Source organism: Procambarus clarkii, chromosome 42 (genome assembly GCF_040958095.1).
Source record: "Procambarus clarkii isolate CNS0578487 chromosome 42, FALCON_Pclarkii_2.0, whole genome shotgun sequence".
In the NCBI taxonomy this organism is placed as follows: Eukaryota; Metazoa; Arthropoda; class Malacostraca; order Decapoda; family Cambaridae; genus Procambarus; species Procambarus clarkii.
In genome coordinates, this window is record NC_091191.1 from 24,973,622 (window position 1) to 24,998,015 (window position 24,394).

The 24,394-nt window shown below is 41.0% G+C and overlaps 1 protein-coding gene across 1 annotated transcript in view; it reads left to right on the forward strand.

The window, feature by feature from the left end:
* The first annotated feature begins 13,838 nt into the window (after positions 1–13,838).
* The window catches only part of LOC123770365 (putative neural-cadherin 2), a 776,166-nt gene continuing 765,610 nt past the window's right edge, over positions 13,839–24,394 (forward strand). Inside the window, 1 exon segment of the mRNA XM_069339955.1 lies at positions 13,839–13,938. Coding sequence (XP_069196056.1) covers positions 13,881–13,938 — 58 coding nt within the window. The 5' untranslated portion in view covers positions 13,839–13,880.

Genomic DNA, 24,394 nt, shown 5'->3' on the forward strand with positions numbered 1-24,394 from the left:
AACTAAGCCTTACGAAACTAGAAAAAAGAAGGGCGAGGGGGCATATGACAGGAACGTATAAAACAGACAGGAGAATTGACAGAGTGGAAATAGACGAAATGTTCACACGGAATAGTAACGAAACGAGAGGACACAGAGATGTTAAAAAGTTTTCTTTTTGCGTGAGAGTAGACGAAAAATGGTATGCTTAATGGTATTGTATGAAATGGTATGAAAAATGGCCACTTATGGAGCAGGTTGTGGAAGCCAATTCTGTTCATCATTTTAAACTAGATATGATAGAGAAATTGGAGCGGAGTCATTGCTGAAACAACCGATGGCTCGAAAGGCGGGATCCAAGAGTCAATGTTCGATCCTGCAGGCACAAATAGGTGAGTACACACACACACACACACACACACACACACACACACACACACACACACACACACACACACACACACACACACACACACACACACACACACACACATACACACACACACACACACACACACACACACACACACACACACACACACACACACACACGGGAAGATAGATTGGAAGAACAGAGACCCGCATGGAGGACCAGAAACATGGAGAGCTAAGCTGCTGGACGTGGCAACAAGAAACTTTCTAAGCCAGCACATCAAAGAACCGACAAGAATGAGAGAAGATGAACCAGCAATGCTTGATTTGATATTTACCCTAAATGAGTGGGATATAAGGGAAGTTAAGATGGAAGCGCCCATGGGAATGAGTGACCACAGTGTATTGAACTTTGAGTACCTGGTAGAGCTAGGACTTATCTCCCCCAAAAAAGAACTAGGAATCAAAGGGCTGGCATACCGAAAGGGGAATTATGAACAGATGAGAAGTTTCCTAAGTGAAATACCTTGGGACACAGACCTCAGAGATAAGTCTGTATAGGGTATGATGGACTATGTTACCCAAAAGTGTCAGGAGGCAGTAAACAGGTTCATCCCGGCCCAAAGGGAAAAATCCGAGAAGCAACAGAAGAATCCATGGTATAATAGGGCATGTATGGAAGCGAAGAAACTGAACAAAAGGGCGTGGAGGAACTTCCGGAATAACAGAACACCAGAAAGCAGAGAGAGATACCAGAGAACCAGGAATGAGTACGTCAGGGTGAGAAGAGAAGCAGGGAAAAGTTTTGAAAATGATATAGCAAACAAAGCCAAGACCGAACCAAAGCTACTCCACAGTCACATCAGAAGGAAAACAGTGAAAGAACAGGTATTGAAACTTCGGACAGGCGAGGACAGGTATACAGAGAATGACAGAGAGGTGTGTGAAGAACTCAACAAGAGGTTCCAGGAGGTCTTCACAATAGAACAAGGTGAGGTCACTGTGCTAAGAGAAAGGGAGGTAAACCAGGCGGCCTTGGAAGAGTTCGAAATTATGAGAGAGGAGGTCAAGAGACACCTGCTGGATCTGGATGTTAGAAAGGCTGATGGTCCAGATGGGATCTCACCATGGATACTGAAAGAGTGTGCAGAGGCACTTTGCTTGCCACTCTCCATAGTGTATAGTAAGTCATTGGAGACGGGAGTCCTACCAGAAATATTGAAGACGGCGAATGTGGTCCCAATATACAAAAAGGGCGACAGGCAAGAGGCACTGAACTACAGGCCAATGTCCTTGACTTGTATACCATGCAAGGTGATGGAGAAGATCGTGTGAAAAAACCTGGTAACACATCTGGAGAGAAGGGACTTCGTGACAAATCGCCAACATGGGTTCAGGGAGGGTAAATCTTGCACTACAGGCTTGATAGAATTCTACGATCAGGTGACAAAGATTAAGCAAGAAAGAGAGGGCTGGGCGGACTGCATTTTCTTGGATTGTCTGAAAGACTTTGAGACAGTACCGCATAAGAGGCTGGTATATAAGCTGGAGAGACAGGCAGGTGTAGCTGGTAAGGTGCTCCAGTGGAGAAGGGAGTATCTAAGCAATAGGAAGCAGAGAGTTACGGTGAGGGGTGAGACCTGCGATTGGCGTGTCAAGTCACCAGTGGAGTCCCACAGGGCTCTGTACTCGGTCCTATCTTGCTTCTGATATATGTAAATGATCTCCCGGAGGGTATCGATTCATTTCTCTCAATGTTTGCGGACGATGCCAAAATTATGAGAAGGATTAAAACAGAAGAGGACTGTTTGAGGCTTCAAGAAGACCTAGACAAGCTGAAGGAATGGTCGAACAAATGGTTGTTAGAGTTTAACCCAACCAAATGTAATGTAATGAAGATAGGTGTAGGGAGCAGGAGGCCAGATACAAGGTATCATCTGGGAGAGGAAATTCTTCAGGAGTCAGAGAAGGAAAAAGACTTGGGGTTGAAATCACGTCAGACCTGTCTCCTGCAGCTCATATCAAGCGGATAACATCAGCGGCATATGCCAGGCTGGCTAACATACGAACGGCATTCAGAAACTTGTGTAAAGAATCATTCAGAACTTTGTATACCACATATGTCAGGCCAATCCTGGAGAATGCAGCCCCAGCATGGAGTCCATATCTAGTCAAGGATAAGACTAAACTGGAAAAGGTTCAAAGGTTTGCCACCAGACTAGTACCCGAGCTGAGAGGTATGAGCTACGAGGAGAGACTACAGGAATTAAACCTCACTTCGCTGGAAGACAGAAGAGTTAGGGGGGACATGATCACCACATTCAAGATTCTGAAAGGAATTGATAGGGTAGATAAAGACAGTCTATTTAACACAAGGGGAACACGCACAAGGGGACACAGGTGGAAACTGAGTGCCCAAATGAGCCACAGAGATATTAGAAAGAACTTTTTTAGTGTCAGAGTGGTTGACAAATGGAATGCATTAGGAAGTGATGTGGTGGAGGCTGACTCCAAACACAGTTTCAAGTGTTGATATGATAGAGCCCAATAGGCTCAGGAACCTGTTCACCTGTTGATTGACGGACGAGAGGCGGGACCAAAGAGCCAGAGCTCAACCCCCGCAAGCACAATTAGGTGAGTACACACACACACACACACACACACACACACACACACAAACACACACACACACACACACACACACACACACACACACACACACACACACACACACACACACACAGAAACAGAACTGTGAGAAGAGCAGCTGAGAAAAGGTATGGAAATGATATAGCTAATAAAGCCAAGACCGAGTCAAAGCTACTGCACAGTCACATCAGGAGGAAACCAACAGTGAAGGAAGAGGTGATGAAATTTAGAACAGTGAGGACAGGTACACAGAGTGACAAAGAGGTGTGTGAAGAACTCAACAAGAGGTTCCAGGAGGTCTTTACAATAGAACAAGGAGAGGTCACGGCGCTAGGAGAGGTGGCAACAAACAACGCGACCTTGGAAGGGTTCGAAATTACAAGAGATGATGTCAAGAGGCACCTATTGGAGCTGGACGTGAGAAAGGCTGTTGGGCCGAAAAGAGTCTCACCATGGGTATTGAAAGAGTGTGCAGGAGCACTTTGCTTGCCACTCTCCATAGTGTATAGTAGGTAACTGGAAACGGGAGACCTACCAGAAAAATGGAAAACGGCGAATGTAGTACCAATATTCAAAATGAGTGAGACAAGAGGCACTGAACTACAGGCCAGTGTCCTTAACTTCTACACCATGCAAGGTGATGGAGAAGATTGTGAGAAAAAACCTAGTAACACATCTGGAGAGAAGAGACTTCGTGACAACCAATCAACATGGGTTCTGTGAGGGTAAATCTTGCCTTACAGGCTTGATAGAATTCTACGATCAGGTGACAAAGATTAAGCAAGAAAGAGAAGGATGGGCAGACTGCATTTTTTTGGACTGTCGGAAAGCCTTTGACACAGTACCCCATAAAAGGCTCATGCATAAGCTGGAGAAACAGGCAGGAGTAACTGGTAGGGCGCTCCAATGGATAAGGGAGTACCTAAGCAATAGGAAGCAGAGAGTTACAGTGAGGGGTGAGACGTCAGATTGGCGTGAAGTCAAAAGTGGAGTCCCACAGGGCTCTGTACTCGGACCTATCTTGTTTCTGATATATGTAAATGATATCCTGGAGGGTATTGACTCATTCCTCTCAATGTTTGTTGACGACGCCAAAATTATGAGAAGGATTAAGACAGAGGAGGACAGCTTGAGGCTTCAAGAATACCTGGACAAGCTGCAGTAATGGTCGAACAAATGGTTATTGGAGTTTAACCCAAACAAATGTATTGTAATGAAGATAGGTGTAGGGCGCAGGAGACCAGATACAAGGTATCATTTGGAAGATGAAATTCTCCAAGAGTAAGAGAGAGAGAAAGACCTGGGCGTTGATATCACGCCAGACCTGTCCCCTGAAGCTCATATCAAGAAAATAACATCAGTGGCATATGCCAGGTTGGCTAACATAAGAACGGCCTAAAGAAACTTGTGTAAGGAATCTTTCAGAACAGTATATACCACATATGTCAGACGAATCCTGGAGTATGCGGCCCCAGCATGGAGTCCATATCTAGTCAAGCATAAGGTTAAACTGCAAAAGTTTCAAAGGTTTGCCACCAGAGTAGTACCCGAACTGAGGGGTATGAGCTACGAGGAGAGACTACGGGAATTAAACCTCACGTCACTGGGAGACAGAAAAGTTAGAGGGGACATGATCACCACATACAAGATTTAAAAGGAATTGATAAGGTAGATAAAGACTACAAAAAGAAAAGGTAGAATTTTTAACACAAGGGGCACACGCACTTGGGGACACAGGTGGAAATTGAATGCCCAAATGTGCCATAGAGACGTTAGAAAGAATTTTGTCAGAGTAGTAGACAAATGGAATGCATAAGAAAGTGATGTGGTGGAGGCTGACTCCATACACAGCTTTCAGTGTAGATATGATTGAGCCCAGAAGGCTCAGGAACCTGTACATTCGTTGATTGACCGTTGAGAGGCGGGACCAAAGAGCCAAAGGTCAACCCAGCATGCACAAATAGGTGAGTTCAAATAGGTGAGTGTACACACACACACACACACACACACACACACACACACACACACACACACACACACACACACACACACACACACACACACACACACAAAGAGAAGTGTGTGTGTGTGTGTGTGATTCAGAAGAGTAAGGGGAGACATGATCACAACCTACAAAGTCCTCAGAAGAATCGACCGGGTAAACAAGGATTAACTATTCAACACTGGTGGGACGCGAACAAGGGGACACAGGTGGAAGCTGAGTACCCACATGAGCCACAGAGACGTTAGAAGGAACTTTTTCAGTGTCAGAGTAGTTAACGGATGGAATGCATTAGGCAATGATGTGGTGGAAGCTGACTCCATACACAGTTTCAAATGTAGATATGATAGAGCCCAGTAGGCTCAAAAATCTGTACACCAGTTGATTGACAGTTGAGAGGCGGGACCAAAGAGCCAAAGCTCAACCCCCTCAAGCACAAATAGGTGAGTACAAATAGGTGAGTACAAAAGTTACAAAAGTTTGAGCAACAGGCAGGAGTAAAAGGGAAGGTGCTCCAGTGGTTAAGGGAGTATCTAAGGAAAAAGAAACACCGAGTAACTGTGAGGGGAAGGCATCAGAGTGGCGAGATGTCACCAGAGGAGTCCCACAGGACTCTGTACTTGGACCCATCCTGTTTCTAATATATGTAAACGATCTTCCGGAGGGTATAGACTCATTCCTCTCAATGTTTGCTGATGATGCAAAAATTATGAGAAGAATCAAGACAGATGAAGATGAACAGAGAATACAGGATGACCTGGACAAACTGGAGGAATGGTCTAGAAAATGGCTACTAATGTTAAACCATGGAAAGTGTAAAGTAATGAAATTAGGCGTAGGGAGCAGAAGGCAGAACACAAGATACCATCTGGGGAGGTGAAATCCTGCAAGAGTCAAATAGAGAGAAAGATCTGGTGGGTCGATATGACACCGAACCTGTCCCCAAAGGCCCACATCTCAAGGATATCATCAGCGGCATATGCTAGGTTGGTCAACAAAAGAGCTGCCTCTAGAAACTTATGTAAGGAATCTTCTAGGACTCTGTTTGCACTTATTTCAGACTAATCTTGGAATATGGAGCTCCAGCCTGGAGTCCATACCAAGTTAAACACAAGACAATGTTAGAAAAGATTCAGCGGTATGCCACCAGACTTGTCCCAAAACTGAGAAGTATGAGCTACGAGGAAAGGCTAATGGAGCTGAACCTCACGTCCCTGGAAAACAGAAGAGTAAGGGGAGACATGATAACCACCTACAAAATTCTCAAGGGAATTGACAGGGGTGGACAAAGACAAACACTTCAGCACGGGTGGAACACGAACAAGGGGACACAGGTAGAAACTTAGTACCCAAATGAGCCACAAAGACATTAGAAAGATTTTTTTCAGTGTCAGAGTAGTTAGTAAATGAAATGTTAGTAAATGCATTAGAAAGTGATGTGGTGGAGGCTGACTCCATACATAGTTTCAAATATAGGTATAATAGAGCCCAGCAGGCTCAGGAATCTGTACACCAGTTGATTGACGGTTGCGAGACGGGTCGATAGAGCAAAGTCCAACCCTGTAAGCACAACTAGGTGAATATAAACACACACAGTTCTGCTCACGACACACGGGTGAGCCTCCCCCCTCACTCCACAAATCCTTAGCCAAAAAAAGTATTATTGAATTAAAATGCTGTTAACAACGGCGAGGTTTTACCTGTCATGGTGGAAAGTCGGAAAAATTTTCCATTTCGCTTTTTCTGAAATATTTAAAAAATTATCTTAACAGTTTCTGATTAAATTCCAGACAATCTCACAACAATTTCTTAACTCATTAAGTCCCTCTGTACAATGAATCATTCTTATATTTTATACAATTGAAAATGTAGTCGGTAAAAACTATTTACAAATATTCGTTGTAATGTAATTCATAAACTAATTCAATCTATTTTCGTTTGTAAACTAAACTATTGCACAGTCGCTCAAAAAATAAATTGGTCACGGTTACTGAATTACTCACTCTCTGCATTGTCGTTTTTTAACTTAGTAATTGCACAGTCGTTCACAAACCCAACCATTGTACACACTCATTCACAAACACAACCATTGGACACACTCATTCACAAACACAACCATTGTACACACTCATTCACAAACACAACCATTGTACACACTCATTCACAAACACAACCATTGTACACACTCATTCACAAACACAACCATTGTACACACTCATTCACAAACACAACCATTGGACACACTCATTCACAAACACAACCATTGTACACACTCGTTCATAAACACAACCATTATACACACTCATTCACAAACACAACCATTGTACACACTCATTCACAAACACAACCATTGTACACACTCATTCACAAACACAACCATTGTACACACTCATTCACAAACACAACCATTGTACACACTTATTCACAAACACAACCATTGTACACACTCATTCACAAACACAACCATTGTACACACTCGTTCATAAACACAACCATTGTACACACTCATTCATAAACACAACCATTGTACACACTCATTCACAAACACAACCATTGTACACACTCGTTCATAAACACAACCATTGTACACACTCATTCACAAACACAACCATTGTACACACTCATTCACAAACACAACCATTGTACACACTCATTCACAACACAACCATTGTACACACTCGTTCATAAACACAACCATTGTACACACTCATTCACAAACACAACCATTGTACACACTCATTCACAAACACAACCATTGTACACACTCATTCACAAACACAACCATTGTACACACTCATTCACAAACACAACCATTGTACACACTCATTCACAAACACAACCATTGTACACACTCATTCACAAACACAACCATTGTACACACTCATTCACAAACACAACCATTGGACACACTCATTCACAAACACAACCATTGGACACACTCGTTCATAAACACAACCATTGTACACACTCATTCATAAACACAACCATTGTACACACTCATTCACAAACACAACCATTGGACACACTCATTCACAAACACAACCATTGTACACACTCATTCATAAACACAACCATTGTACACACTCATTCACAAACACAACCATTGTACACACTCGTTCATAAACACAACCATTGTACACACTCATTCACAAACACAACCATTGTACACACTCATTCACAAACACAACCATTGGACACAGTCGTTCATAAACACAACCATTGTACACACTCATTCACAAACACAACCATTGTACACACTCATTCACAAACACAACCATTGTACACACTCATTCACAAACACAACCGTTGTACACACTCACTCACAAACACAACCATTGTACACACTCATTCACAAACACAACCATTGTACACACTCATTCACAAACACAACCATTGTACACACTCATTCACAAACACAACCATTGTACACACTCATTCACAAACACAACCATTGGACACACTCATTCACAAACACAACCATTGGACACACTCGTTCATAAACACAACCATTGTACACACTCATTCATAAACACAACCATTGTACACACTCATTCACAAACACAACCATTGGACACACTCATTCACAAACACAACCATTGTACACACTCATTCATAAACACAACCATTGTACACACTCATTCACAAACACAACCATTGTACACACTCGTTCATAAACACAACCATTGTACACACTCATTCACAAACACAACCATTGTACACACTCATTCACAAACACAACCATTGGACACAGTCGTTCATAAACACAACCATTGTACACACTCATTCACAAACACAACCATTGTACACACTCATTCACAAACACAACCATTGTACACACTCATTCACAAACACAACCATTGGACACAGTCGTTCATAAACACAACCATTGTACACATTCATAAGTACAACCTTTCTTAATAAGTCCTTTTGTGATATAATTGGCTTGCGTGTTTCTTCACGTTATTTACACAATGGCGGCTCGTGTTGTCTCATGTAAGTGAATTCTGTCAATGAAAACGAACTTCTGGTCTGTGACTACCGAGAGCTATTGGGTCATTGGGGGGGGGGGGGGGGATAGCTTCGGTTACTAATGACTTTTAATAGTGTAGTGGTAATTTAGTCAGAGTACTGGATGTCGAGGGGTTTCATTGCCTCCTATCACTCTAAGATCTGAACCTTTCACAGGAGGAGTGCTTTCTAATATATATATATATATATATATATATATATATATATATATATATATATATATATATATATATATATATATATATATATATATATATTTATATATATATATATATATATATATATATATATATATATATATATATATATATATATATATATATATATATAAGTATATTTTGGTAGCAGTCTTTCCTGTAGACATATATTATTAAATATGACCGAAAAAATAAGATTAATAATTCTAACACGAATTTTCTCTATCTTTCGTGCATTTCTATTCACTGTTGGTGGTAATTCAAAAATCAATTCTCCAAAATTCATTTTTATTTCTAGTCTGACGCGACACTTGAGCGCGTTTCGTAAAACTTATTACATTTTCAAAGACTTTAGTTTACACATACACAACTGAATAGAACTTACACATCTCCGATTTGTTTATATCTACATTTGAGTGAGGTGGATGGGGTGAGGTGGCATTAATAGGATATTAATTTCATCAACACTAGACAGAACACGAAACAATGGGTATTGAATGGAAGTGATTGTAGAAAGCCTATTGGTCCATATTTCTTGATGCTTCTATATTGGAGCGGAGTCTTGAGGTGGGTAGAATATAGTTGTGCATTAATTGGCTGTTGATCGCTGGTGTTGACTTTTTAATGTGCAGTGCCTCGTAAACGTCAAGCCGCCTGCTATCGCTGTATCTATCGATGATTTCTGTGTTGTTTACTAGGATTTCTCTGGCGATGGTTTGGTTGTTGGAAGAGATTATATGTTCCTTAATGGAGCCCTGTTGCTTATGCATCGTTAAACGCCTAGAAAGAGATGTTGTTGTCTTGCCTATATACTGGTTTTTTTGGAGCTTACAGTCCCCAAGTGGGCATTTGAAGGCATAGACGACGTTGGTCTCTTTTAAAGCGTTCTGCTTTGTGTCTGGAGAGTTTCTCATGAGTAGGCTGGCCGTTTTTCTGGTTTTATAGTAAATCGTCAGTTGTATCCTCTGATTTTTGTCTGTAGGGATGACGTTTCTATTAACAATATCTTTCAGGACCCTTTCCTCCGTTTTATGAGCTGTGGAAAAGAAGTTCCTGTAAAATAGTCTAATAGGGGGTATAGGTGTTGTGTTAGTTGTCTCTTCAGAGGTTGCATGGCGTTTCACTTTCCTTCTTATGATGTCTTTGACGAAACCATTGGAGAAGCCGTTGTTGACTAGGACCTGCCTTACCCTACAGAGTTCTTCGTCGACTTGCTTCCATTCTGAGCTGTGGCTGAGAGCACGGTCGACATATGCGTTAACAACACTCCTCTTGTACCTGTCTGGGCAGTCGCTGTTGGCATTTAGGCACATTCCTATGTTCGTTTCCTTAGTGTAGACTGCAGTGTGGAAACCTCCGCTCTTTTCCATGACTGTTACATCTAGAAAGGGCAGCTTCCCATCCTTTTCCATCTCGTAAGTGAAACGCAGCACGGAACTCTGCTCAAACGCCTCCTTCAGCTCCTGCAGATGTCTGAAATCATGTACCTGTGTAAAAATGTCGTCAACATACCTGCAGTATATGGCCGGTTTCAAGTTCATGTGGACTAGGACTTTTTGCTCGATGGTACCCATGTAGAAGTTTGCAAACAGGACACCTAGGGGAGAACCCATGGCGACCCCATCTACTTGCTTATACATGTGCCCATCCGGGCTCAAGAAGGGTGCCTCTTTAGTACAAGCTTGGAGTAGTTTCCTTAGAATATTTTCTGGTATGTCAAGAGGAGTACAGGCTGGATCACGATACACTCTGTCGGCTATCATCCCGATTGTCTCGTCCACAGGTACGTTGGTGAAGCATCACCAATCAGAAGCATCAAGAAATATGGACCAATAGGCTTTCTACAATCACTTCCATTCAATACCCATTGTTTCGTGTTCTGTCTTGTGTTGATGAAATTAATACCCTATTAATGCCACCTCACCCCATCCACCTCACTCAAATGTAGATATAAACAAATCGGAGATGTGTAAGTTCTATTCAGTTGTGTATGTGTAAACTAAAGTCTTTGAAAATGTAATAAGTTTTACGAAACACGCTCAAGTGTCGCGTCAGACTAGAAATAAAAATGAATTTTTGAGAATTGATTTTTGAATTACCACCAACAGTGAAAAGAAATGTACGAAAGATAGAGAAAATTCGTGTTAGAATTATTAATCTTACTTTTTCGGTCATATTTAATAATATATATATATATATATATATATATATATATATATATATATATATATATATATATATATATATATATATATATATATATATATATATATATATATATATATATATATATATATTAGTATATTTTGGTAGCAGTCTTTCCTGTAGACATATATTATTAAATATGACCGAAAAAGTAAGATTAATAATTCTAACACGAATTTTCTCAATCTTTCGTACATTACGCTTCACTGTTGGAGGTAAATCAAAAATCACTTCTCCAAAATTCATTTTTATTTCTAGTCTGACGCGACACGGGCGCGTTTCGTAAAACTTATTACATTTTCAAAGACTTCACAAATACACAACTGATTAGAACGTATCTCTGATTTTATATCTACATTTGAGTGAGGTGGGAAGGGTGATGTGGCATTAACACAAGACAGAACAGGAGGGGATATTAATAGGGTATTAAAAGTATCAACACAAGACAGAACAGAAACAATGGGTATTGAATAGAAGTGTTTGTAGAAAGCCTATTGGTCCATATTTCTTGATGCTTCTATATTGGAGCGGAGTCTTGAGGTGGGTAGAATATAGTTGTGCAATAATTGGCTGTTGATTGCTGGTGTTGACTTCTTGATGTGTAGTGCCTCGCAAACGTCAAGCCGCCTGCTATCGCTGTATCTATCGATGATTTCTGTGTTGTTTACTAGGATTTCTCTGGCGATGGTTTGGTTATGGGAAGAGATTATATGTTCCTTAATGGAGCCCTGTTGTTTATGCATCGTTAAACGCCTAGAAAGAGATGTTGTTGTCTTGCCTATATACTGGGTTTTTTGGAGCTTACAGTCCCCAAGTGGGCATTTGAAGGCATAGACGACATTAGTCTATGCCTTCAAATGCCCACTTGGGGACTGTAAGCTCCAAAAAACCCAGTATATAGGCAAGACAACAACATCTCTTTCTAGGCGTTTAACGATGCATAAACAACAGGGCTCCATTAAGGAACATATAATCTCTTCCCATAACCAAACCATCGCCAGAGAAATCCTAGTAAACAACACAGAAATCATCGATAGATACAGCGATAGCAGGCGGCTTGACGTTTGCGAGGCACTACACATCAAGAAGTCAACACCAGCAATCAACAGCCAATTATTGCACAACTATATTCTACCCACCTCAAGACTCCGCTCCAATATAGAAGCATCAAGAAATATGGACCAATAGGCTTTCTACAAACACTTCTATTCAATACCCATTGTTTCTGTTCTGTCTTGTGTTGATACTTTTAATACCCTATTAATATCCCCTCCTGTTCTGTCTTGTGTTAATGCCACATCACCCTTCCCACCTCACTCAAATGTTGATATAAAATCAGAGATACGTTCTAATCAGTTGTGTATTTGTGAAGTCTTTGAAAATGTAATAAGTTTTACGAAACGCGCCCGTGTCGCGTCAGACTAGAAATAAAAATGAATTTTGGAGAAGTGATTTTTGATTTACCTCCAACAGTGAAGCGTAATGTACGAAAGATTGAGAAAATTCGTGTTAGAATTATTAATCTTACTTTTTCGGTCATATTTAATAATATATATATATATATATATATATATATATATATATATATATATATATATATATATATATATATATATATATATATATATATATATATATATATATATATATATATATATATATATATATGTCGTACCTAGTAGCCAGAACGCACTTCTCAGCCTACTATGCAAGGCCCGATTAGCCTAATAAGCCAAGTTTTCATGAATTAATTGTTTTTCGACTACCTAACCTACCTAACCTAACCAAACTTTTTCGGCTACCTAACCTAACCTATAAAGATAGGTTAGGTTAGGTTAGGTAGGGTTGGTTAGGTTCGGTCATATATCAACATTAATTTTAACTCCAATAAAAAAAAATTGACCTCATACATAATGAAATGGGTAGCTTTATCATTTCAAAAGAAAAAAATTAGAGAAAATATATTAATTCAGGAAAACTTGGCTTATTAGGCAAATCGGGCCCTGCATAGTAGGCTGAGAAGTGCGTTCTGGCTACTAGGTACGACATATATATATATATATATATATATATATATATATATATATAATAACCTAATCTGACCTGACCTTGACGGCCATTATGTATGCAAGCGCACATGCACTTCACTGCATTATACATTATACTCTAGACCTGTTATATAAATAAAAGGGGCAAATAAAAACACTTTAACCATAACACTCCTGATCTAAACGCTTTTTAATAACAAGTTTGATAATATAAATGATAAACAAAACACTTTATATAATTACCATCAATGTTTTGAAGTAAAAATTTGTATTTGGATTATTATTTCCTTCTCATTATTCCTCATAAATGTTACTCACAATAAAAAAATAACCCCTTTTTTATTTGTTTTAGACCTACCAACCTTGCCGTGCGGGAGCCGTCGTGTTAACAGTGCGAAGATGGCGGTGAACGTGTTGGTACCCCTGTTGATACCTCTCGGCGAGCAGCTTACGAACGGTAAGTAAACAAACCTCAGTATCCGGATTCTCCAGACAAGACACAGCTCAGCTCACGAACAGTAAGTAAAGGATCATTAGTTACCAAAGTTCACAGTCACGACAGTTATATTTATGCTGAAGTCAGTGATGCTTTGGTTTCACATGTCGCAGAACACTGCAACCTACATTTAAGTTGCACTCTAAACAAGCTGAGGCAGTTGAAGAATTTGATAGTATTCAGAAATAGTTGAGCCCAACATTTGAAATGTTCTGTGACTACATAGTAATAGTGGAGTGCTTCCTCATCAAAATGTGTGAGCTGTGGTGATTGTTAAATGACATAGTTCATCAGTTGAAACAGTTATTTTATATTTCTTTACATTAGATATACATTGTTAATGCTTTGGAATAATGGCATACTACCTTGCTGATAAGAAGAGTTTAAAGACTTCATAGCCTTTTATATGGGAAGAGAGATAAAGTCTTGGAGGGAGAGGGAAGTAGGGATTGGCGAAAAGGAGGAGAAAGGAGAGAATGAGTGATTGGGGGAGAGCTGCGAGATGGGGGGAATAGATTGGGACACTGGGTGGAGAGGGAATGAGTGAGGAGAGAAGGGGAAATTGTGATAGAGGAGGAAAGAGGAGATGGAGATGTTGTGAGAGACAGGGGAGGAGAGAGGAGAAAGGTAGGAGTGAGTTGAGAGAGGGTAGAGGGTAAGAGAGAAGGAAGAGGGGGGCGGGAACTGAAGGGGAGAGATCGTAAAATACCTGGTAATTTGTTTTCATAAATTATCAACCCTATTCTCAATATTTCAACAACACTATTCCCTATTCATCGTGAGATTGATTTTAAAGATAATCAGCCACAATTTGCTCTCAGTTAATCCCTCCGTATTCGATAAGCTAAAACAATTTATCGAGCATAAAATCATAAAATCACAGAATTAATGGTGTCGTTATAAACTAATTAAGTTCGGTGCTGGAACAAGAATTAGATATTAATTAATATTTACATTTTATAGAATTAACACGATGCGTTCGCAGGCTCTCGAAAATCTAAGGGCGTAAAACGATTTTTTCCTAAATTTAATTTTGTTTGAAAAGAAAGTTGGCATTTTAATGTTATATTAGTTTTAGCAATAGTCGTAATTGCAATAAAAGAAATAAATCTGCATAAAAAATCATAAATAAAATGGCGGAGCAGCATGAAACACTTAAAACACTTCAGAGTGTTGTTTAGCTTATAGACACTTTTTTAAGCCTAAACTTTGTTTAGGCTTAAAAAAGGTTAAAAAAAACGTTTTTTAAGCTCAAAACTAATTTTTTAAACTTAAAAAAAAAAACATATTGGCATGCGAATTTGAGTTAAGCTAAAACATGTAATAGTCGTGTTATTATTGACATACAACTTTGTGATGTGATTAACATCATCATTGTGTTATGATTAAAATCATCTTCATGTTATACTCGCTATTATGTCATCGTGCTGTGCCTGATGGGCATTCATCATCGTGTTATGCTGAGAATGCATCTTCGTGTTATGCTGAGCATGCATCTTTGTGTTATGCTGAGCATGCATCTTTGTGTTATGCTGTGCATGCATCTTTGTGTTATGCTGAGCATGCATCTTTGTGTTATGCTGAGCATGCATCTTTGTGTTATGCTGTGCATGCATCTTTGTGTTATGCTGAGCATGCATCTTTGTGTTATGCTGAGCATGCATCTTTGTGTTATGCTGTGCATGCAATTTCGTTTTCTACAGGACATGCATCTTCATGTTATACCTGACATGTATTTACAATTATACTTATAATAATAATAATAATAATAATAATAATAATAATAATAATATTTATTTAGGTAAAGGTACATACATAAAGAGATTTTACAAAGTTTGTTGGCTTTATAGATAGAGCTAGTACATACAATGCCTAAAGCCACTATTACGCAAAGCGTTTCGGGCAGGATATGTCCTTGATATGGTCTACTTGGCATATGTCCTCTTGTTATGCCTAGTTTAACACTGCAACCAGACGGAACAGATGGAAATTAGAGACCAAATGCTTGAATGAATTCCTCCGGATAAGAATTGGCCATGGAAGCACCCAGCTGTACGACGGACAGTTGAAATTAAAAAAAACTTGCTGAGACAAGCAAAGACGGGCTGTAGGAGGTGACAATGGCGTCTTAGATTGGTAGATTGTAACGGGGGGTGGGGGAAATGGCTCTATCTTGTCCATTATTCCACCCCCCCCCAGTTAACTAACGAGACCGGGGGAAACAGCTCTCTCTAGTCCGTTATCCCGTCCCCAGTTAGCTAACTATTCTAGATCACCCTCCAGAGTTCCTAAGGCAACCTCTCTCGTTCAACACCTTGTAACCTAGGTATTGGAATACCTAGGTTCCAAGACTACAAGGCGCCGTCACTTGATCAGTTACCCGAAAACTCTTGAGAGAACTCTAGAATACAGAGTCATTGCCACAAACGTATAAGAGAAAACGAAAGGAAAGAAATGAATAGTGAAGTAATTAGTGAGGGTTTGGGGTAAGAGGTAGGGAGGTGGGAGGAGCGAGGAGGGCCATTAGCTGAAAGTGAGAGTTTAGAGAAGGGCGGAGGGAGAGGTGTAGATAGGTAGATGTAGAAAAGTAGATAGTAGAGGTAGAAGAGTAGATAGTAGAAGACGAAATGCTGCCACCATCCATTCATGATCATTACATACAAGACAAGGAATGGAACTTGCCTGTATCACAAACTATTCTCAAAAGATGTTATTACCATGAGTTCATTATTAGTATGTTCCCTCTGTACCATGTATCATTCTAAACCATGTACTCATTAAATCATGTAACCAATAATCACAGAGGCTTTCTCAAATCCTCAACTCAAAGCTCTAGGGAACAAAGTTAAACACAATTTAAATAATAAATTCATAATTATATTTCACATGAAGTATCATAATTTAGCAATTCAATTAAAATGTTCCAGTTTAATATGCAAAGTGAGTCATCATCCAAGAATTCGAGAACCCTACAACTTGACTGCCCCTGATCATCACACAACACTTGTAAAACACGACAAGTCACCTTAATGTTCACTCACCGAGTACTGAGTCTAAGTTGAATAGAGAGGGGGGGGGGGGGGGTCTGTAGCTTGACAGAGACTGTCTCGCCCCTGCCGGCCGACAGCCTCCCTGGTAGGGACGTCGTCTCTCTCTCGTCTGCTGCTCTGTCTGTTAATGCTTTCTGCTGGATAGCTCTCCGAGTTTATATTGGGGAACCTAGTAGCTAACTCCGCCCACAAGTAGATAGCCTCCGGCACTACCAAGCCACTCCTTAAACGTCGGCATGTTTGAAGGCTACCAGACTACAATTATAAGCTTAGCGGAAGCAAGGTGAAATTGTCATGATCTGACCTCAGGTCACTTGAGGTCATTAACGCTTTGAGGTGTGAGATCTCAGGCAGACAACTGGCGCCTCTCAGATCCTTGTCTGTGACTCATGTACTCTATATATATTTTAAATAAACTAACTCAAACACTTTTACAGTGTTACATCTCCCCTTCTCCCCGAAAATAAAGTTTTTGCAACACTGCTAAAGCAAGCTAGCCGTGTGCGACAACTTTATTAACGAAAAGAATACATCCTAGCTAAACAAATATACATCATCCTACTCTAAAAAATGAAATATATAGACAGACGTCCATTGTCTCTGGCTGGGCGACGTCACTGCTTGGTCTTGTAGATAATCCTGTACCACATTTCTTCAACACAACTGCCTCCGTCGCTTCTCCGTCGTTAACGCACAACAACACTTGGTCAACCCGAAAGCCGTTACTACTTGAACTGAGCACAGGACCGTGGAATTCGGTTGTCCCAGCTGATCTGTAATTGGCCCTACGTCAGTCACCATGAGAGACGTATATTGGGGTTCTTCACAGCTATAGGGACTACAAGTTTCGAGACCTTCATATAGTTGCCAACAGTAGAAATCCCATCCTACTCTTCTTCCTCCCTGTTGCTCCAGCACGCCTCCTTCAGAGAGCTACTTCTGACAGCCACATCAAGTCCGCATGACACAGGAAGAATCACTCAACAGAGCAACATGCTTGTAGGAGGGGCGGCCAGTTAAGGCAAACGATCCTGTCTTGCAATTACGCTCCATGCAATGATGCTGACACCAGCAAGGGACACTAGGTATCGTGTCTCACTCAGCTTGTCTTATCTTCTTTCTTCTCTCTTCTTTCTTCTCTCTTCCTTCTTCTCTCTTCTTTCTTCTCTCTTCTTTCTTCTCTCTTCCTCCTCCCATGGGTCTTAGACAAGCGACCTGGGGTCCATTGGGGGTCTGTCCGTCCTGGGGTCCATCCTGGGTAGACCGATGTTGGTGGGACAGACTGGAGTCGTTGTTGCTCCTCTTCCATCATTACTGGGTCGTCTGGGGTCGTCTGCAGAACGACCTGGGGTCCACTGGGGTCCGTAAGTCTTGGGGTCCCCTGGGGTCCGTCCGTCCTGGGGTCCACTGGGTAGACCAATGTTGACCGACCGAGAGGGCTGCATCTTGGGGTCCCCTGGGGTGGTGGTGGTGGTGGAGCCATGACCTCCAGGTAGTGGGCTGGTCGTGGTGGTGGTGATAAACGCCCCTGAGTGTGGTACATAGCAGCCGTCTCCCTCTTTTGTATGTGCGTCTCTCCTCTCTTCTGGCTCCCACCTGTGGATGAACAGAAAGGCGACAATATCGTGCTCCCAAGATATTTGTGTGACCCTGTAGTTTGTATAGGGTTACACAGTCATATCATAACGCTCTCCTCCTGGCAACAACTACACTTCAATTTTTAATAATTCAATTAACTCTGAATGATATTGACTTGGTGGAACATAAAACAGTAACAGAGTAAAGTTAGAGAAGAGAGAATAAGGTCATCACTACTTTTAACTTGTCACAAAAAAAAAATCAAAACTAATAGACAAAACACTAGCCTAAACTTAACTGTACCGTTCCTAATCTTAAGTACATAATTAACCATTACTCCCACCCTTAACCTACAGCCACCTACGTGACCCAGAGTGTCTCCCTAGCTTCTCCGCCGGTCAACAACCCCAAACTGTTGCCACCCCTGTGACCAGACTATCTAACGTCGAGCGTCCCCAACGTGAAGTCTACTGACATACTAAGGCTCCCCCTAGCATGCTGTACAATACCAGTACACCTCGGGTTATTGCGTTCAAATGGAGTAAAACAGTCGATCGCAATAATCTGAGCAGAACCACACTTAAACTACTTAAGAACTACACCTGCCACTCCCCACTGACCTGGAGACCAGCGGTGGCTGGGTGTCCCCGTGGGACATGCGAGGTCACCTGTCACACTCAGCTGACCTGCACTACCAACACCGCTAAGTTCCAAAATCACCAAATCTTATCACTAACATTAATCACTACACACGCAAGTTCTGGTGAACATTCCCTGAACTTCACAAAACTCACAAAATCACTAAACACAACACCAGAGAATCACAATCTCCTAACCTGAAAACTCGCTAAATCGCGAAAGTAAAACACCTGTCAAGATCTCCCTGATAGCGCCTGAGCGGCAAAAAGACACGTGGGACTGAACAATGTTAAAAGAACACCAATACCTTAAACATTGTTCAACACCGCTGCCAACATTGTAACGGGGGGTGGGGGAAATAGCTCTATCTTGTCCATTATTCCACCCCCCAGTTAACTAACGAGGCCGGGGGAAACAGCTCTCTCTAGTCCGTTATCCCGTCCCCAGTTAGCTAACTATTCTAGAGCACTCCCAGAGTTCCTAAGGCAACCTCTCTGGTTCAACACCTTGTAACCTAGGTATTCGACTACCTAGGTGCTAAGACTACAAGGCGCCGTCACTTGATCAGTTACCCGAAACTCTAGAGAGAACTCTAGAATACAGAGTCATTGCCACAAACGTATAAGAGAAAACGAAAGGAAAGAAATGAATAGTGAAGTAATTAGTGAGGGTTTGGGGTAAGAGGTAGGGAGGTGGGAGGAGCGAGGAGGGCCATTAGCTGAAAGTGAGAGTTTAGAGAAGGGCGGAGGGAGAGGTGTAGATAGGTAGATGTAGAAAAGTAGATAGTAGAGGTAGAAGAGTAGATAGTAGAAGACGAAATGCTGCCACCATCCATTCATGATCATTACATACAAGACAAGGAATGGAACTTGCCTGTATCACAAACTATTCTCAAAAGATGTTATTACCATGAGTTCATTATTAGTATGTTCCCTCTGTACCATGTATCATTCTAAACCATGTACTCATTAAATCATGTAACCAATAATCACAGAGGCTTTCTCAAATCCTCAACTCAAAGCTCTAGGGAACAAAGTTAAACACAATTTAAATAATAAATTCATAATTATATTTCACATGAAGTATCATAATTTAGCAATTCAATTAAAATGTTCCAGTTTAATATGCAAAGTGAGTCATCATCCAAGAATTCGAGAACCCTACAACTTGACTGCCCCTGATCATCACACAACACTTGTAAAACACGACAAGTCACCTTAATGTTCACTCACCGAGTACTGAGTCTAAGTTGAATAGAGAGGGGGGGGGGGGGGGGTCTGTAGCTTGACAGAGACTGTCTCGCCCCTGCCGGCCGACAGCCTCCCTGGTAGGGACGTCGTCTCTCTCTCGTCTGCTGCTCTGTCTGTTAATGCTTTCTGCTGGATAGCTCTCCGAGTTTATATTGGGGAACCTAGTAGCTAACTCCGCCCACAAGTAGATAGCCTCCGGCACTACCAAGCCACTCCTTAAACGTCGGCATGTTTGAAGGCTACCAGACTACAATTATAAGCTTAGCGGAAGCAAGGTGAAATTGTCATGATCTGACCTCAGGTCACTTGAGGTCATTAACGCTTTGAGGTGTGAGATCTCAGGCAGACAACTGGCGCCTCTCAGATCCTTGTCTGTGACTCATGTACTCTATATATATTTTAAATAAACTAACTCAAACACTTTTACAGTGTTACAAGATGTTAAGCAAGGAGGTCTTAGATAGGGAGTCCTGTTTCGTGAATAATGCTATAAGTATTTTTGTTATCATTTATTTTCAAATAAATAAGGAAAGTGAACAGAATTTGTGACCATAATTCCTGCAGACATATGAATTTGTAAACGATAGAGATACATGTAAATTATTTAATTTTAATTTCATAATTGTAAATAAATACACTCTCACGCAAAAAACTACATCTATAAACAGACAGACACAAACACACACAGACACACACACAGACAAACAGACACACACACACACACACACACACACACACACACACACACACACACACACACACACACACACACACACACACACACACACACACACACACACACACACTATACATGGATTGCGATATACTAAAGAAATTGTTCACGACTTTTGTTATGCCAAAGCTAGAATATGCAGCGATTGTGTAGTGCCCATATCTTAATTAAGAAGCACATCAACAAACTGAAAAAGGTGCAAAGACATGCTACTAAGTGGCTCCCAGAACTGAAGGGCAAGAGCTACGAGGAGAGGTTAGAGGCATAAAATTTGGCAAAACTAGAAGACAGAAGAAAAAGAGGTGATATGATCACTACATACAAAATAGTAACAGAAATTGATAAAATCGATAGGGAAGATTTCCTGAGACCTGGAACTTTAAGAATAAGAGGTCATAGATTTAAATTAGCTAAACACAGATGCCGAAGAAATATTAGAAAATTTACTTTCGCAAACAGAGTGGAAGAAAGTTGGAACAAGTTAGGTGAGAAGGTGGTGGAGGCCAAGACCGTCAGTAGTTTCAAAGCGTTATATGACAAAGAGTGCTGGGAAGACGGGACACCACGAGCGTAGCTCTCATCCTGTAACTACACTTAATTACACACACACACACACACACACACACACACACACACACACACACACACACACACACACACACACACACACACACACACACACACACACACACACACACACACACACACAACTACATGCAACATTGTAACTTTGTACACAGCACCTTTGTACACAGCACACTACAATTTTGTAACACAGCATCAACATGGATTCAGGGATGGCAGGTCCTGCCTCACAGGGTTACTTGAATTCTACGACCAGACAACAAAAATAAGGCAAAAAAGAGAAGGGTGGGCAGACTGCATATTTGTGGACTGGCAGAAAGCCTTTGATACAGTGCCACACAAGAGGCCAATGAAAAAGCTGGAGATGCAGGCTGGAGTGAAAGGGAAGGTACTCCGTTAGATACAGGAGTACCTAAGCAACAGGAGACAACGAGTCAGTGTGAGGGGTGAGGTCTCAGATTGGCGAGACGTTACGAGTGGAGTCCCGCAGGGGTCAGTCCTTGGACCTATACTGTTTCTGATATATGTAAATGATCTCCTAGAGGGAATAGAATCGTTTCTCTCAATGTTTGCCGATGATGCCAAAATTATGAGGAGGATTGAAACTGAGGACGATAGAAGGAGGCTACAAGATGACCTAGACAGACTGAGTGAATGGTCCAACAAATGGCTGTTGAAGTTCAACCCGAGTAAATGCAAAGTAATGAAACTAGGCAGTGGAAACAGGAGGCCAGACACAGGATACAGAACAGGAGATGAAGTACTTAATGAAACGGACAGAGAGAAAGATCTAGGAGTTGATATCACACCAAACCTGTCTCCTGAAGCCCACATGAAAAGAATAACATCTGTGGCATATGCGAGGCTGGCTAACATCAGAACAGCCTTCAGGAACCTATGTAAGGAATCATTCAGAATCTTGTACACCACATATGTAAGACCAATCCTGGTGAATGCGGCCCCAGCATGAAGCCCATACCTTGTCAAACACAAGACGAAGCTGGAAAAAGTCCAAAGGTATGCCACTAGACTAGTCCCAGAACCAAGAGGCATGAGTTACGAGGAAAGGCTGCGGGAAAGGCACCTTACCACACTGGAAGACAGAAGAGTAAGGGGAGACATGATCACAACCTACAAAATCCTCAGAGGAATCGACCGGGTAAACAAGGATAAACTATTCAACACTGGTGGGACGCGAACAAGGGGACACAGGTTTAAACTGAGTACCCACATGAGCCACTAAGACATTAGAAGGAACTTTTTCAGTGTCAGAGTAGTTAATGGATGGAATGCATTAGGCAGTGATGTGGTGGAGGCTGACTCCATACACAGTTTCATATCTAGATATGATAGAGCCCAATAGGCTCAGGAATCTGTACACCAGTTGATTGACAGTTGAGAGGCGGGACCAAAGAGCCAAAGCTCAACCCCCGCAAGCACAAATAGGTGAGTACAACTAGGTGAGTACACACACACACACACACACACACACACACACACACACACACACACACACAAACAAACACATTAGTATTCAACTGACACGCATATATCAACCTCTGTGCCAATTATGGGGTAAACCCCTAATGATTTATTGCATTTTATGAACACAAACAATGCATGTAAGCATAATCATCACATTATTACGTTATTTTTCGGTATGTGCATCAGTAATTACATTTTGGTAATAACTGCAGTTCACGCTAACAAAATTGTACCCCTAAATTAACTGGAGAGGAAGATCACACAACAAGTGCACTACGCTAACATTTTTAACATCTGCCTCTCTCGTCGACATTGTCTCTCTGCTGTGTTGGGTCTGATTCACCATCACTTTCATGTTATTATGTTTGTGAACTCTTCTTACTTATTGCTGATCCTCTCTCTCTCTCTCTCTCTCTCTCTCTTGCTCTCTCTCTCTCTGTCTCTCTCTCTCTCTCTCTCTCTCTCTCTCTCTCTCTCTCTCTCTCTCTCTCTCTCTCTCTCTCTCTCTCTCTCTCTCTCTCTCTCTCTCTCTCTCTCTCTCTCTCTCTCTCTCTCTCTCTCTCTGTGTGTCATTGGCTCTCACTTTCCGTCGATGTATAGGTTCAGTGACTACAAAATATTGACAAATAGAATTTATGTAGTAAGCCAGAGATAGTTACAAGAAATTAATTTCCTAATATATTATCAAAAACCAATAAATAAATAAAATATTTATTATATAATAAACAATATTATATAATAAACAAATACCAATAATAAATCATCAAACAAAAAGCTAATGTTAAACTTACCATAACACAATATATTACAGACAACAATAGGTATATGGAGAGATTATATGTTATAAATTATATATTGTAAACTTGAGAGACCAAATGTATCCTCAAATATACAGACTGACGATACAGCAGGCCATCCTCTTGGAGTGAAAGTACCTACTGTAACCATGTGGTCGAACATACGAATATTATATGTCGGACCACCAGAAGGTGGGCATTTGTATTACTGTATTTAGACAAACTTGTGAGGTTTTATATTTATATATATTATAACCCTAACCTAACCATCCTAGGCCTAATACACGCTATTTAAGTCAT